The 14,428-nt window shown below is 44.0% G+C and overlaps 1 protein-coding gene and 1 non-coding gene across 2 annotated transcripts in view; one reads left to right on the top strand and one right to left on the bottom strand.

Moving 5' to 3' along the window:
- Positions 1-14,428, top strand: part of LOC147679066 (serotransferrin-2-like) — a 189,369-nt gene that overhangs the window by 66,324 nt on the left and 108,617 nt on the right. The window contains exons 3-4 of the mRNA XM_086944711.1: positions 4,161-4,260; positions 8,172-8,348. Of these exons, the coding sequence (XP_086800837.1) occupies positions 4,161-4,260; positions 8,172-8,348 (277 nt within the window). The remainder of the gene's footprint in view (positions 1-4,160; positions 4,261-8,171; positions 8,349-14,428) is intronic.
- LOC147679067 (U4 spliceosomal RNA) lies at positions 413-552 on the bottom strand. Its single transcript, XR_015301616.1, has one exon. It is a non-coding gene; the product is annotated as a U4 spliceosomal RNA (small nuclear RNA).

Genomic DNA, 14,428 nt, shown 5'->3' with positions numbered 1-14,428 from the left:
TAAATAAATTCTATTCCGTAGTCCTGACCTTTCCCTGTGATGCAGGGCAGCACAGTGAGATGCTGCACTGCTATTACCATATAAAGCAATAGCAGTTGTGATAATCCAGTTCCTCTCATGGGCCAACTACCAAGGGCCTCATTTATGAAGGCCTTGCGCCACTGGTACATCACTTTTTTCCATTTTAATAGTGACGCACCAACGGCGCAAGACCTTCATAATAAGGCCCCAAATGCGCTTTGCCGTTTATCTTCATAGCTCATCATTGAGTTCTGAGTACGTTAAAATCCTTCACCTGTTGGTGAAAAGAGAGTATTACGCGCTACAGCATCTGATTTCAACCACTTAACCTTCGGAAGTCATTCAGATTACTTTATGTAAGATCATTTCTATTTTAGACAAGTAATGTCAGTCTCCTTAGAGACTGTCAAAAATTGCAATGGCGACTATATTTCAAATCGCCACAGCGGGGTATTGGGTAAAGTTTTCAATAAGCAATAATCGCGCCTCGGTTAAACCTCATTGGCTACGATACTGCCACTGCGCAAAGCTACAGATCAACCGTCATTCGAGGTACCCACGATGGGAAAAATTTAGGACACCTACAGCGAGTAATTATCGTCCATAATTTGGACCCAGTGACTACGACAACATAGACTCTTTTTGCGATCTGGAATACTCTAAATTGTCTCTATTACTTTTAAGCCTCATAGAAAGGATGTATGGTGCGCAGAGGATTCTGGGGGCCCATATGCTAATTAGCATTTCTTGGTATAGTAGTACAAAGGACCCGTTCACTCCTTCAACTAGAATTCCTCCGGAGCAATTATGAGGCCTCTTCAGGAGTCTTATCGCTCCCTCAGGACAGACGAGGTGTTTTAGTGCGTTGGGAAGGCTTGCTCTCCGTCTCGGCCAGCATGAAGAAGATTCGGGTAGTAAGCGCCTTCAAGGCCCTCTCAGACTTGGGACATCCCACAGCGCGCTCTGAAGAGGATTTAGGTTTGTGGCAAAATATCGAGGTGCAGCCCAGACTGTCAGAGGTTCGCCGGGGGTACGACCGCTCTCCTTAATACGATTAAAGTAGGGGTCGAAAATGCCGTATTACTTCGAGGTCGCCGTGTTGAGACGTGCTCTGTCCTAGCAGCATCTGGACTGTCACTGTCTTTTTTTTCTCGCGGCTCACCTCGGCGGCCATATTAACAGGAAAAATGGCGCCCGGATGTCGTATTTCTCTAGCTAGTGCTTGATTAATGATTGACAGTCAACGCATAGCTTTATTAGCTGAAATCTTAGGGCCCAACTTCCTAAATCTTGGATTCAACCAGTGCTTAATTTGTAGAAGAATAAGAGATGATGCTCAAGCCTGTAGCTCACACGAGTGCACCAAATTCCAAGGCTTCATACTCTGAAATAATGCATCTCATCCTTCGGTAATCGACTACCAGATACTCCCTGCCCTTCAACATACATGCCAACATTTCAGAAGAGCAAAGAGGGAGATTAAAAAAAAAAATCGGGAGAATGGGGCCTTGAATCGGGTTACTGGCATGTATGGGCTCTGGAAGTGTGCTGCTGCAGGATTTGACATATGAAACACAAATGCACGTTTTTTCATACCTTTCAGAAGCATGGAGCGCATTGGCAGGCAGAGAGAGGGTGATGCAAGTGTTGTGCACTGGCCTGGCAGGTTGCTGGCAGTGCATGCTCCGCCCCCCTCCCCTACCCCCCACCTGTGACAGCCTGGGCTAAAACAGCTTCCATTGCACACACACAGCCCCCCCCCCCCCAATACTTCACAGGTCTTTAAAAGACCATTCCCTTGTTATTGACGCTTTGTTGGTTTTTCACCCCTTCTAGAGCCCCTGCATGGCCACTCTGACTATTGCTGGAAGATTTGGCACTTAACACAATACCAAGCCCTGTCAGCTGAACCCCCGAGGAATCGGGTTTTTGCTTGCAGGAATCGGGAGGCGGGAGACTAGCCATGAAATCGGTAGTCTCACGCCTGAATCGGGAGGGTTGACATGTCTGCCTTCAATAATATATGCCAACAGTCTGCACCCAGGACTCTTCTGTCAAATACCCACTGATGGTCTAACAGTGTCCCTGGTCTCCTGATTGACCCTGCACTGACTTCCCACTCCCTGATAATCCCACGCCCTGTGACCCGATGTGGCCCTCCAGATGGAAAGAAATTAACACATACTCAGTGCACGTGGCACATTTCAGTAGGGTCGTCCCTAGAATCGGCGAAGATATTTGAAATATGGGACAATTTAATGGAATAGTCAGATTTTGACAGGAAGGATGACCTGCTTTTAGGCATGAATTGTATATGCCATTTGTATGACATGCTGCTACGACTGATGTGATCACAAGGCTGTCTGCCATCCGCATCGGATTTGCTGCAAGCAGGGCGTGTATGCCTTTCATACTTACCGTGTATGTGTTTCACGACACAGACTGTTTTTAGGTCGACCTTTCGAGACCTCTTGTATACCTTTATATACTTTAGTATATACTTATTATATACTTATATGTGTATGTACTTTGTGGGCTCTGGAGAATACCATAGGACTTGTTTGCTTCCACTTAGGGACTTTTTTTTTGGTTCAACTGCCTCTATTTAACTGTCTTGATAGAAAATGACCAGCAGAGGTCAGTAAAATACCAGAATTGCTTTCTGCTAAGGGACTTTCTTTTTAAAAAAAAATTCTGGCAACTGTCTCTATTTAAATTTCTTGAGAGAAAACGACCAGCAGATGTCAGTAAAATACCAGAATCACTTTAGCGTTCTCTAGATTCCAGTCCATACAAATAGTCTTCCACGAGCACCCGTAGACAATATTTTTTTCATTACTTGTATTTTCAGTGATATGACCCCGAAGGTCCTGATTACTTTCCAAATGCTTGGTCTGTTGCTTCATGAAATCTCTTGGTTGTCACTAGTCATTGGACACATTTGGGGAGGAGAATGCACATCTGTTTTTTTTTTACTTTTTAGTTACGCTTTAAACAAATGCTCCAAGGCTGAAGATTATGGGGGCAAACCTCGGTGCGTGCTCTGCCCATGCAAAACAAAGATACACAAGCATAAACTGTGGCCCATGTGGTTCCACAGTCAGAGGTGCACAGCCTCTGAAAGAGGGCCCTTGCAATCCAAAATAACTGGGACAAGAGTGTTTAATGAACTGGTAAAAGAAATGTGTAAAAGAAAAGGTGATGTGGATCGTATTTTGGATTGCAAGGGCCTAAGGTCCCCCTTTCTAAGGCTGTGCGCCTCGGACTGTGGAACCATGTGGGCCACAGCTATGCTTGTGTCATTAGTGGCATGCCTTGCTTACAAGATGAGAAGGGACCAGCCAATTCTTGATGAATCTTCGGAAGTGGAGGTGGGTGATGAGTTTTCTTCATTATTCGGGTCACAGCGGTGTGCTAAAGCTTGGTAGGCTGTATTGAAGAAGTTACACAGACATGCAAATATTTCAATACCTGAAAGCAGTGAGGTGCTACCTTTGACATGAATATCCTTGACAGATAGGTTTGAAGCTCGTCTTGCAGGGAATTTGGGCTTACAGGGTGCGCCAATGCACGATTCAGGGGCATTAAAAAAGATCCATCTGGCTACTGGGCATCAAGGGTCAGTTTGATGGGGTCTCATGTTCGAGGTGCAGATGTTTACTAAAGGAATAGTTCTGCCAGGGAAGCACGAAGGCAACAATGGACAGGACTCATTGAGTGACCCTGAAGAAAAGGAATATGTAACTCTGAGTGTGTTAAAGGAGGAATTCATGAACTTGTTTATCTGGTTTAGGACAAGAGCCAAATGACCCTGAACCTAGGAGGACACCAGAGATAAGGCATTGCTAATGAGCATCTCCATTGGGAACACATGAGTTACATCATACTCTAGACTACACAAATACCAAAAGCATGCAAGGGCCTACAAGCTCATCAGAAGCTTATTCTAATGTCAACATGACAGCACTACACACTGTACAACAAATGTATGCATGCATGTAGCAGATACGTAGACACAAATAAAGGAAGAGCGGCACATTGTGTAGGGGGGGCTACAAATCTCTATTGTTGGTAGCGCTGTATCTCATCAGACAACTGCACACCTTCATAACTTTTAATATGCATTGTAATGTCCACAGGCAAACAAAGCAGATGCTGTCTCCTTAGATGCGGGTGATGTTTACACAGCTGTGAAGCTGTACGATCTTGCGGTGGTGGCCAAGGAAGTCTACGAGGAAGGTGGGTGTTTTCAGGGCCACTGTTAATATACACACATCTTAGGGAGTCCCCCAAGGTCTTCGGGGGGATCTGCAGGCTGCATTCTGCACCTTGTATGACACCCTTGTGCAGGCCCAGGGATGAAGGTTGATAGGAAATGATCCCAGACGGCTCCTGCTCATCTCTTGCATTTTGTAGCCAAAGCCCAATATGAACATACAAGTTAGGATAGTAAGCAGTATGCAATCTTAGTGCCTTCCTATGCCTAGAATCCCATGACTTGGCACTGAATGCATCTGTTGCAAAAAGTAAGACTTATCTATAGGTGAAAATGTCCTTTACTTTTTATATAAGTTATATCTTTTTGCTAATTCTCCTACATGTATGGCCACTTCATGCATAATGTACACAGTGCGTGCATTACATGCATAATTGTATTATATTCATGTACATTGTGGCTATCTCCAATATTCCTGTCCATATGATTGCTCAATGTGCTGTACTACATACATTACTGTATGGAAGTACATTAATTCCAAAATATATATTGTTTTTAATTTCTTTAGTTGTAGCGGATGTCTGGACTTTCCTCTACATTCTGCACATTGTGTGTAACTGAAGTTCCCAAACAAGTGAAGCAAGGACATTTCTAACCCTTGGGGAACCCCCGAACGTGCAATAACAATTTGCAATTCATGCCCTTGGCCAGCCCTCTGATTCTTCTCTCGGTACCCCGATGTAAGCATACCCAGGTGAAAAATATGTATAGGGATTATATAAACATGTTTCGCTTACATTAGGCTCAGGTAGATACACTTCCGTACATAAGGCCTCATTTATGAGAAATGACGCATCGCTGCGTGAAAGCAGCGATGCGTCACTTCTCAGTGCGCACTCCTTGCGACATAGCTGATGCGTCATATTTAATGTATGACACATGATGTCGCAAGGAGTTACAGATACGTCAGTATTTCTGACGTATCTGTAAGCTCAAAAGTGACGCATTGCTGGAGTGTTTCACAAAAGTGACGCAACTCCAGCAATGCGTCTTTTCACATGGGGCAAGCCCCATGTGAAAGGGCCTGCGTCAGTCTTACGCCTGCTGTGAGGCAGGTGCAAGATTTTGACGCAACGGCGTCCTAGAAGTGACGCAGTGAAATCTCATAGATTTCACTGCGTCACTTCTACGAGGCTTTTTGCGGGGGAACGCCCCCCTTGCATACATTATACCTGACGCAGGTATAATGTAGCACAGGGGTTTACAAAGTGACGCATCTGCTTAGATGCGTCACTTTGTAAATAGTGCTCAACAGGAGGCATGTTTTACGCTGCCGATGCGTCACAAAAAGTGATGCATTGGAAGCGCAAAAGTGACGCAAGGCCTCATAAATGAGGCCCATAGATTTAAATTTTGGAAATCACATAGTAAATATATTTAAACTGGTGAGGCAAGATAGTTAAAAAAAAGAGAATGGTTGAGATGTGAGCGGAGGAACAAAGATCAATGAAGCCCAGCTTCCCATGTGGAAAGAGTGACTAGCCTACAAAACGGTTCTGTCATCAATGCGGGGATGTAGTAGGAAGTGGTATTGTATAATTTCAGATGTAACAGTGGACAGAAGAAGGTTTTTATGCCTTTTGAACCTGAAGCTGTAAGGATACACCTTGATAAAAGCCCTCACCGACAAACGCTCTTGGTGAATCAGTTTACTCTATACCACTGGAGAGCTGACTTAGGTGACCAAGAGACTTTCATTTCAGAGTTGGTGGAGTTTTAGGGTTGCAACCCCTATTTGGCACTGGCAGTAATATCTGCGGACCACAGATCACAGAAACCAAGTCCTTGGTGGACATAGCTGGTGGGAGCATAAGGATAGTTGGAATTACAAAATAAAACCAAATATTTAGAGGAGGAGAATCAAGTGTACACGTCCAGATTTTTAAATGTAGATTTCAGTACTGGTACTAGTCTGTTGCGGTGCGCCCCAATTTTGTCAGAAAAGTGAACTGAAGCACAGGGAAATACACTTAGGGCCAGATTTACAAGCCTCTTACGCTACATTTGCGCCACCGTAGCGTCACTTTTGTGACGCAGCGGTGGTGCAAAGCCAGCACCATGCTGCGGGGTATTTACAACGTGACGCATCTAGGGAGATGCGTCACGTTGTAAAGCCCTGCGCCACATGTGGGCGTTCCAGTACAGGGGGGGTGGGGGGGGCGTTCCGGCGCAGAAACGCCTCGGAAAAGTGACTGAGTGAAATCTACAAGATTTCACTCAGTCACTTTTACGGCCATGCTACGTCAAAACCCTGCGCCTGCTTGAAGCAGGCGTAAGGATTGACACAGCATGTTAGGCATAGGGGCACCCCGAGCCTTGCTGGAGCTGCGTCTCGCTTGCAACGCTTCTCCAGCAATGCGCCACCTTTCTGCCGGATGATGCGACACGCATCTGCCCATCTGTGCGCCACAGTGCGCCGCATTGTAAATGCGGCGTATCAGTGGTAGCACAAGGGTGGGCAGATGCGTCGCAACTCGTCTGGCGCATCCCTGCTGATTAGCAGAGATGCGCCAGAAGTTGTAAATCTGCCCCTTAATTTGCCAAAGATAACTCAATTTATGGGAAGACAGAATTAGAACCTGGGTCTTCAATATCCACAATGAAACCATTAGACAACATCTCACAGTGGGGGCTCGATGAAGAAGCTGATGGGAGCTAAGTCTTTAATGGATCTTATTTCTAGGAAGGAAAATATCCAGGCAGTTACAAATAATTACTAGTCCACTCCCAGAGTGGAGTTATTTACCCACCACCAACTCTTTGAATCGTTACAAGCCCTAATCCTGCATTTCAGCAGCATCATGTGCCAATCTATATATATTTTTTCAGAATAGCTTAGAGAATCCTCTTGAGTTAGATGAACTGAAGGAGTGACTTGGTCATTACATATATTCTAGAAAATTATCCATTAATTGGTAATCTGAACTGTAGGATGCAGGCAGTCTGCTATTATTAAATAACAAGTTTCCCTTGTCTCCTTTCACCGCCAGTAATAGGTAACCTGCACTGCAGAATGCAGGCAGTTTGCTATTTGTAAAAACAAGTTTACCTGGTAGACTTTCAGCACCGTTAATCTGCATCACATGATGCAGAGTTTGCTATTTGAAAATTACAAGTTTTCTTTGTCGCTTTTCACCTTCATCAATTGGTCAAGTTGCTCTCGTCTCGTCTCCTTCCACCACCATTAATAGGTAATCTGCACCACAGGATGCATGCAGTTTATTACACTACAGGATGCAGTTTGCTGTTAGTAATTAATAAGTTCCCCCTGTCTCCCTCCACCACCATTAATAGGCAATCTGCACCGCAGAACGCAGGCAGTTTGCTATTAGTAAATAACAAGTTTCCCCTTGTCTCCTTCCACCACCATTCAATCAATCAATCAATCATTTATAAAGTGCAGCTCATCACCTCTGAGGGTATCCAGGCGCTGGGGTTTCGCTTGTCTCAGTCAAAGAGCAACTTCTTGAGTTGCCTTCTGGAATCTGCAAGGAAGGGTGATGTTCATAGGTTAAGGGGTTAGGTCGTTGCACGCATTGTCGGCGAGATAGGAGAAGTTACGACCTCCTCCTTAGCTTTGGCGGATGCGGGGGAGGAGATGCGAGGGCCAAGCGGGAGGATCGTAGGTGTTTGGCGGGTTGGTGGAATCTAAGACAGTGGTTGATGTATGCTGGTCCCTGGTCGTGTTGGGACTTGTATCAGAATCTTGAACTGTCATCTTTTCTGGATGGGGAGCCAATCTAGTTTCCTGAGGTGGGGGTGGCGTGGTTCTGTTTGAGGAGGGCTTCTGCTTTCTTTATGATCTGGAGTTTCTTGAGGAGTTGGGTGTTGATGCCTGTGTCAACAGATTCCCTTTTTCTCCTTCCACCACCAGGCAGCTGTGTGTTGGCCGTTGCTGTCGCCAAGAAGGGAACCCTCGATATTCAGAGGCTCAGAGGAGTTCGAAGTTGCCACAATGGTGCCAAGTGGACGTCGGGCTGGAATATTCCTGTAGGATTCCTGCTGACAAAGAACTATATTTACTGGAACGAGGAGCAGCCACTGAGTAAAGGTGCATGTGTGCATGAGAGACTGAGCCCCATGGAGAGATAGAGTTTAGGGGGTCCTCGTGAAACCAGAGAAAGGAGTAAAAGAAAAAAGACTGCCCAATAAGGAGAAGAGCGAGATAAGAGATTAAAGAAGAATGAATGATAGACAGAGGGATGAGTGAAAGAGACTAAGGAGAGACTGAGCAGAGATGGAGGCAAGACAGACGAAGAGGGGATATCAGAGAGAGAAAGAGAAGAGAACGTGTTTTTGAAAGAGTAAAAAGCAGAGAGAAAAAGAGAAATTGACATTGGAAGAGTCAGAGAGAGAGAGCAGGCAAAGAAAGATGGAGCTAGAGGAGAAAGAGAGAGGAACGAGAGAAAGAGAAGGGCAGGGAGGAATGGAGAGAGAGAGATAGAGACAGAACAGTAGAGAGGAGTGAGAATATTGAGAGAAAGGAATTAGAGTAAAAGAGAGTAAGAGAAGAAGCAAGGGAGACGGAAGAGTGACAGAGGCAGTGAAAGAAAGAAGAGAAGGTGAGAGGACAATCTGAAAGAGAAGTGTGCATCCATTTAGGTGTCACATTTAGAAGGGGTGTGCGAGAAGCTCTCTTCCCAGATGCAGAGTGTGCATGCGTTCATGTGTCACACTCCTGAAGGGGTGTGCATGAAGCCCTCTTCTGCAGATGCAGAGTGTGCATGAGTTCAGGTGTTACAATCAGAAGGGGTGCATGTTATGCCCTCTGCTGCAGATGTGGAGAGTGCGTGTGTTCAGGCATCACTCTCATAATGACTGTGCATGAAGCTCTCTGCCACAGACGCAGTGTGTGCATGTGTTCAGGTGTCACACTCAGAAAGAGTGTGCATGAAACCCTTTGCCACAGATACAGTGTGTGCATGCGTTCATGTGTCACACTCAGAAGGGGTGTGTGTAATACCCTCTGCCCCAGAAGCGGAGTATGCATGTGTTCAGGCATCACACTCAGAAGGGGTGTGTGTGTGAAGTCCTCTGCCACAGAAGCAGAGTGTACTTGCGTTCTGGCAATACACTCAGAAAGACTGTGCGTGAAGCCCCCTGCTGCAGATACGGAATGTGCGTGCTGTAGTGTCTTGCTAGTTAACAATGACAGAACCCTTTTGGCTTCTGATGATCTCAGTAGAGCTATGACCTAATGAATAGAGTGTATTGCAGGGAAGGATGCCTTAGAATGTCGAGTTCGTAGTAACACGCACACGAATGAATACATTTGATGCTAAGATCCATATGTGGCTTAGTGGTGCGTGCCACATTTGCAGTAATCGAAGTACAGTATCAACGCTGAATGCATGTGGAGTCAAAGCGCAGTTCCAGCCGCTGTGAAGCATTTGAAAATAAAAACATTTACAGAGAATCTACACATTGTTGCTCGAGAACCTGTTGGTCAGGCAGTACATAAAGGTACCGTAATACTACGCAACATAGAGCTATACATAGTACTGAGTGATAACAGTACGATTACAAATGCTGCTAAGATGAGCCTGGTGTAAAAAATGACAAAGTGACAGTCAAGCGCAAGGAAATGCTGCAATTACAAGTGTTACAGTCAGCTAGGGGTTCGGAATAGTGGCAGGATGTTTTTCCGAGGAAGACTAAGAAAAAAATCCTGTTTCCAGTTATCATCATGAACTACCCAAAGGCCAGTATGTTACGATATCCCAGTGATAATGAAACAGTGATCGAAAAACTGCTATATCCCGCCTCGTTAGGCTCCATATTGGTCTACAATGCTCCCACTTTCTTGAAACCACCGTGGAACATACCACCAAAAAGCAAAATATTGGTGACTGATGGACTACGTGGATATAGACATTTGAAGATTTAATTGATGCTCTTGTAGAGACTGATAACAAAAAGATGATCAAATACTCAAAAATCGTGCTGGTGATGGCATTAAGAAAGTCATGAAGAAAATGCCACGAAATGATGAAGAAATCACATACCGTCAGATTAAAGAATCCTTGAATCTCAATTTCAATCCAATACCAAATGTTGACTATGAAAGATATATTTTCAGTCAAGAGTGACAGAAATTTGGCAAAACCATCAATGAATTTGTAGAAACACTTGACAGACTTATCAAACACTGTAATTTCAATTAATTTAATGATGAAGAAGCCATACGTCACAGGTATGAGTTGATGGTTGCTTGTCCGATTCATGCAGACGATGAATGCTGAGACTAACTCTGAGTCTTGAACAGTGTTAATGGCTGCTAGAGCTGAGGAGCGTGACGATTGACAAGCTGCTGACATGGAGTCTGGAGTTGCCCAGACTAAATCAGTCATGAGTGTAAAAAGCAAGTCAAAGTAAAAGACTGAAAGACACCAGGTGATGTCTACATGTAAAAAGAAGTTATGTTTTGGATGTGGATTTTCATTTCCACACGAAGACAAATGTCCCGCAATTGGACACATATGTAAGGGCTGTGGGAAGAAGAACCATTTGGTGACAATGTGCAAAGCAAAGGGAAAACAAGTGCCTCATGGCGCAAAGACAAAATGGCCACCAGAATGTTCCAGAAGTAACATTCAACACGCACCCAAAAGACCCAGTGGAGATGTCAAGTACAATAAATTGACACTGAGTAAAGTTGATTGGTATTTAAATCATCGTCAAACACAGTTCCTCTATATCAGTATTAAGTGAAAGTGAAGAAGATGGATGTGCCCTGTCGACGTTTATTTCAGAAAAGGGAGTGCATTTTGGACTGGCTGCATGTGAGTAAAAATGTCAGTCAAAGGAAAGTCAACATGCCAAAGCACCAAAGTCATTCAAACATTGCCTGAAAATTACACTGAAAGTAAATGGTTGTTCAATACCTTTCAATATCAACAGTGGTGCATCGATAAACATTATGCCTGAGGATTTTTTTTATTGCATCCGTTACCACAACTTATGCAGTCAAAAACCAAAGTGTATACATGGGCTGCATTGACACCCATAAAAAGTCAAGATTCATTTGTAGTAAAAATTAAACAAAGGTGCAAGCACCCACCCAGGTGCTCCAAGGGACAGTGCTGAGGGCCGATTTACTCAGTTTCAGCACAGCTACTGATATTGGACGGATTTTCCGTGAATTACAACATGAATGCTCACCCTGAAATAGTATGTCAGTTCCCTTTGTTGTCTCATGGTTTGGGAAAGCTTAAGACTATGAAAGTAAAGTTGCATAGTAATAAGGACGTCTGGCCTCTTGCTCAGAGACAGAGGCAAATTGCTTTTCATTTACCAGATGCTGTTGAAAAAGAACATGAATCGTTACTTAAGCATGATATAATTGAGCGTTCTACTGGCCAAACACTATGGATTTCTCCCATCATGGTAGTAAAGGAGCGGTATACTTATGCATTGACTTGCTTCAGGTAAAGAAGGCAATTGAACGAGAACGACATCCAGGTCCACACATTGTTGACATGATAACGCAACTGAATGGTACAAAGGTCTTCTCTCGCCTTGATTTTTAAATAAAGGTTATCATCAGACGATTGCAGGTACATTTCAACCTTTTCTACACATGTTAGTCTTTTGAATTGAAACAGACCATGGGCCTGATTTACATCTTAGTGATCTGGTCTCGCCTGCACTTTTCCGTCCGCCTGCTCTATTTAGATGTTGGCGGGACGATAGACTGTCTTAGTGCTGCTGTCTCCACCAGAATGTTCCTCCGACGTCGACAACGTCATAGGTAAAAGCAGCTGTCAGGGAGAGTTCAGCAGAGATTACCACTGGGCCAATCACAATGTGCCTTTCTGTCGGTAATACTATGGCAAGGACACCTCCAAACTTGAGTTGGTGGATTCAATGGAAAAGAGGTAGAGATTTACCTTTTTTCCTGTTTCCCACTTCCATTTTCATCTTTAACCCCATTGTACAGGTCCTTCCTATGCTGCTACTACTTGATCACGACACTAATATACTTTGCTGTCGCCAGAATGTAAGGTAAGCTTCTTTTTCACTTGTCCTACTATGAATCATGTTAACATTTGCTTGAATCTTGTGTATTTGAACATTGCTCTCACGTGCAAATATTTTCTTATGTGTAATGCATTAGTGTTCATTTTACAACTTTTCAAGGTAAAATGAACACACCTGTATTGACACTTAAAAAAACATTTTTGTTGTTGTGGTGGCTGTGGTTGTGCTTGTGGTGCCTGCGGATGTCATTCAACAGTATATGTATGTTGTTTGTGTACTATGCTATATGTAAATAAAAAAGGCATAACACATTACCTACATATATTTTTGAAGCAGACACAATATATATGTGCAGTGACACATTAATGAGTAGTACTCTCTAGTCTCCACTTCACCAGAGGCTCACTCTATCAGGAATATGCTGCTAGGACAACACCAGCACAACGGGGGAATCTGAATAGACTCGGCGCTAACCCGCCAGTCTGACAGCGACTAAGTACTGTTAGACTGTTAGCCAGCAGAGGAGTCCGCCACGTTAATGGAGGGGCTCTGCTTATGCAACGGAAAACAGTCTGTTGATGTGGATGGCGGTTCAGCCAGCCCACATCTAAATACACCGGGAAGGACTCTATCAGCGCGACGGAGTACTAATAGCTGCTGCCACGGGGAAGACGACGGTAGTCCCGCAAAGATATAAATCAGTCCCTAAGTTTTGGTCTGTCATCCACTGCAGAACTGTTTCAAGATGTTATTCAACAAATCATACAGTCTGCCATGAATGCGTTTAATTACAGCGATGACAAATTGGTAAACGAAGTTACACAAAAAGAACATGATAAAGGTCTTACACATGTATGTCATTTACTTGCCGAAGCAGGTTTGACTTTGAATGCAAACAAATGTGAGTTCCTTAAGACAAAGATGAAATTCTTTGTACATACCTTTTCTGATGGGGGTATGACACTGGATCCTGCTAAAGTACACGCGTGGTTGAATGCTGAGCCCCCAGAAGATGTTTCATGGTGCATTAATTTATTGGCATGGTCAGCTACTGTTATATAAAAGACTGCGCCACTATAAGTGCTCCATTAAGACAGTTGACTAAAAAGAATGTTTCATTTCTGTGTTCCCATGAATGTGACAACAGTTCTGAGAAAATCAAACAAACCATTGATAATGCTATTGAAATGGCTTATTTCAATCCAAAACCTCATACAGAGGTTGCCTACGCTAGCCCAGTGGGGTTAGGTGCTATCCTTTCACAGCAGCGGAGACCGGAATGCTCGAAGGCATATTGTGCTGTATGCAAGTAGGAGTTTTTTTCCCAACTAGAACTTGCTTACAACCTGAAAAATAAAGTTTAGCTGTGGTGTGGGTGTGTAAACACTTTGATGTATTCCTGTACAGAAAGCCTTTTGCGCTGGTAACTGATCATCAAGCTTTGCTAACAATATTTGACAATCCAAAGACCAAAATGCTTTCTTGCATTGAACGTTGGGGACTCTGGCTACAAGAGTACAATTCTAACATTGGGCATCATCCAGGAAAGTATCAGAACCCTGCTGACTACTTTTACAGACTGCCCATTCAAGGTCAAAGCACTCCATCCAAGTCAGCTGAAGCTTATATCAACTTCATCATAAAATCAAACACACCAGCTACCATTTTCTTAGCCCAGATTATCACTACAATGAGCCACAATAGTGACATCCTAAAGGTGAAAGATATAATTACACATCAGTCATGGAACCAGCACCCTCAACCTCTTATATTGTGAGTGTCAAGAATCTTGATTCCGGAGAGTCTGCAGCAGAAAATCCTTGCAGTGGCCCACGAAGGGCAAAGGGGAATCGTTGCCAGAAAAAAAGCTCTCCGAGCCAGAGTCTGATTTCCATATGTCGATGAGCTAGTTGAGAAGGAATTAAAGGTCTGTCATCTATGCAACTGTCTATCTACAAAAGTAGTCGGAACGCCCGAAGCATGCCTGAGAGAGAATAGCCATTGACTTTTTCAGTCCACTCGACAATGGACATCACTTGATGGTGATTGTAGACAAATACTTGTGATTTCCATTAATTGAGGATCTCTCCTCCAGCACTCAAGAACGAGTCATTGACAAACTGGATGGCATCTTTGTGACATAGAGTGTTT

Source organism: Lissotriton vulgaris, chromosome 11 (assembly GCF_964263255.1).
Source record: "Lissotriton vulgaris chromosome 11, aLisVul1.2, whole genome shotgun sequence".
Classification (NCBI taxonomy): domain Eukaryota; kingdom Metazoa; phylum Chordata; class Amphibia; order Caudata; family Salamandridae; genus Lissotriton; species Lissotriton vulgaris.
The sequence above is the reverse complement of the archived record's forward strand: the minus strand, read 5'-3'. Positions and strand labels throughout refer to the sequence as shown.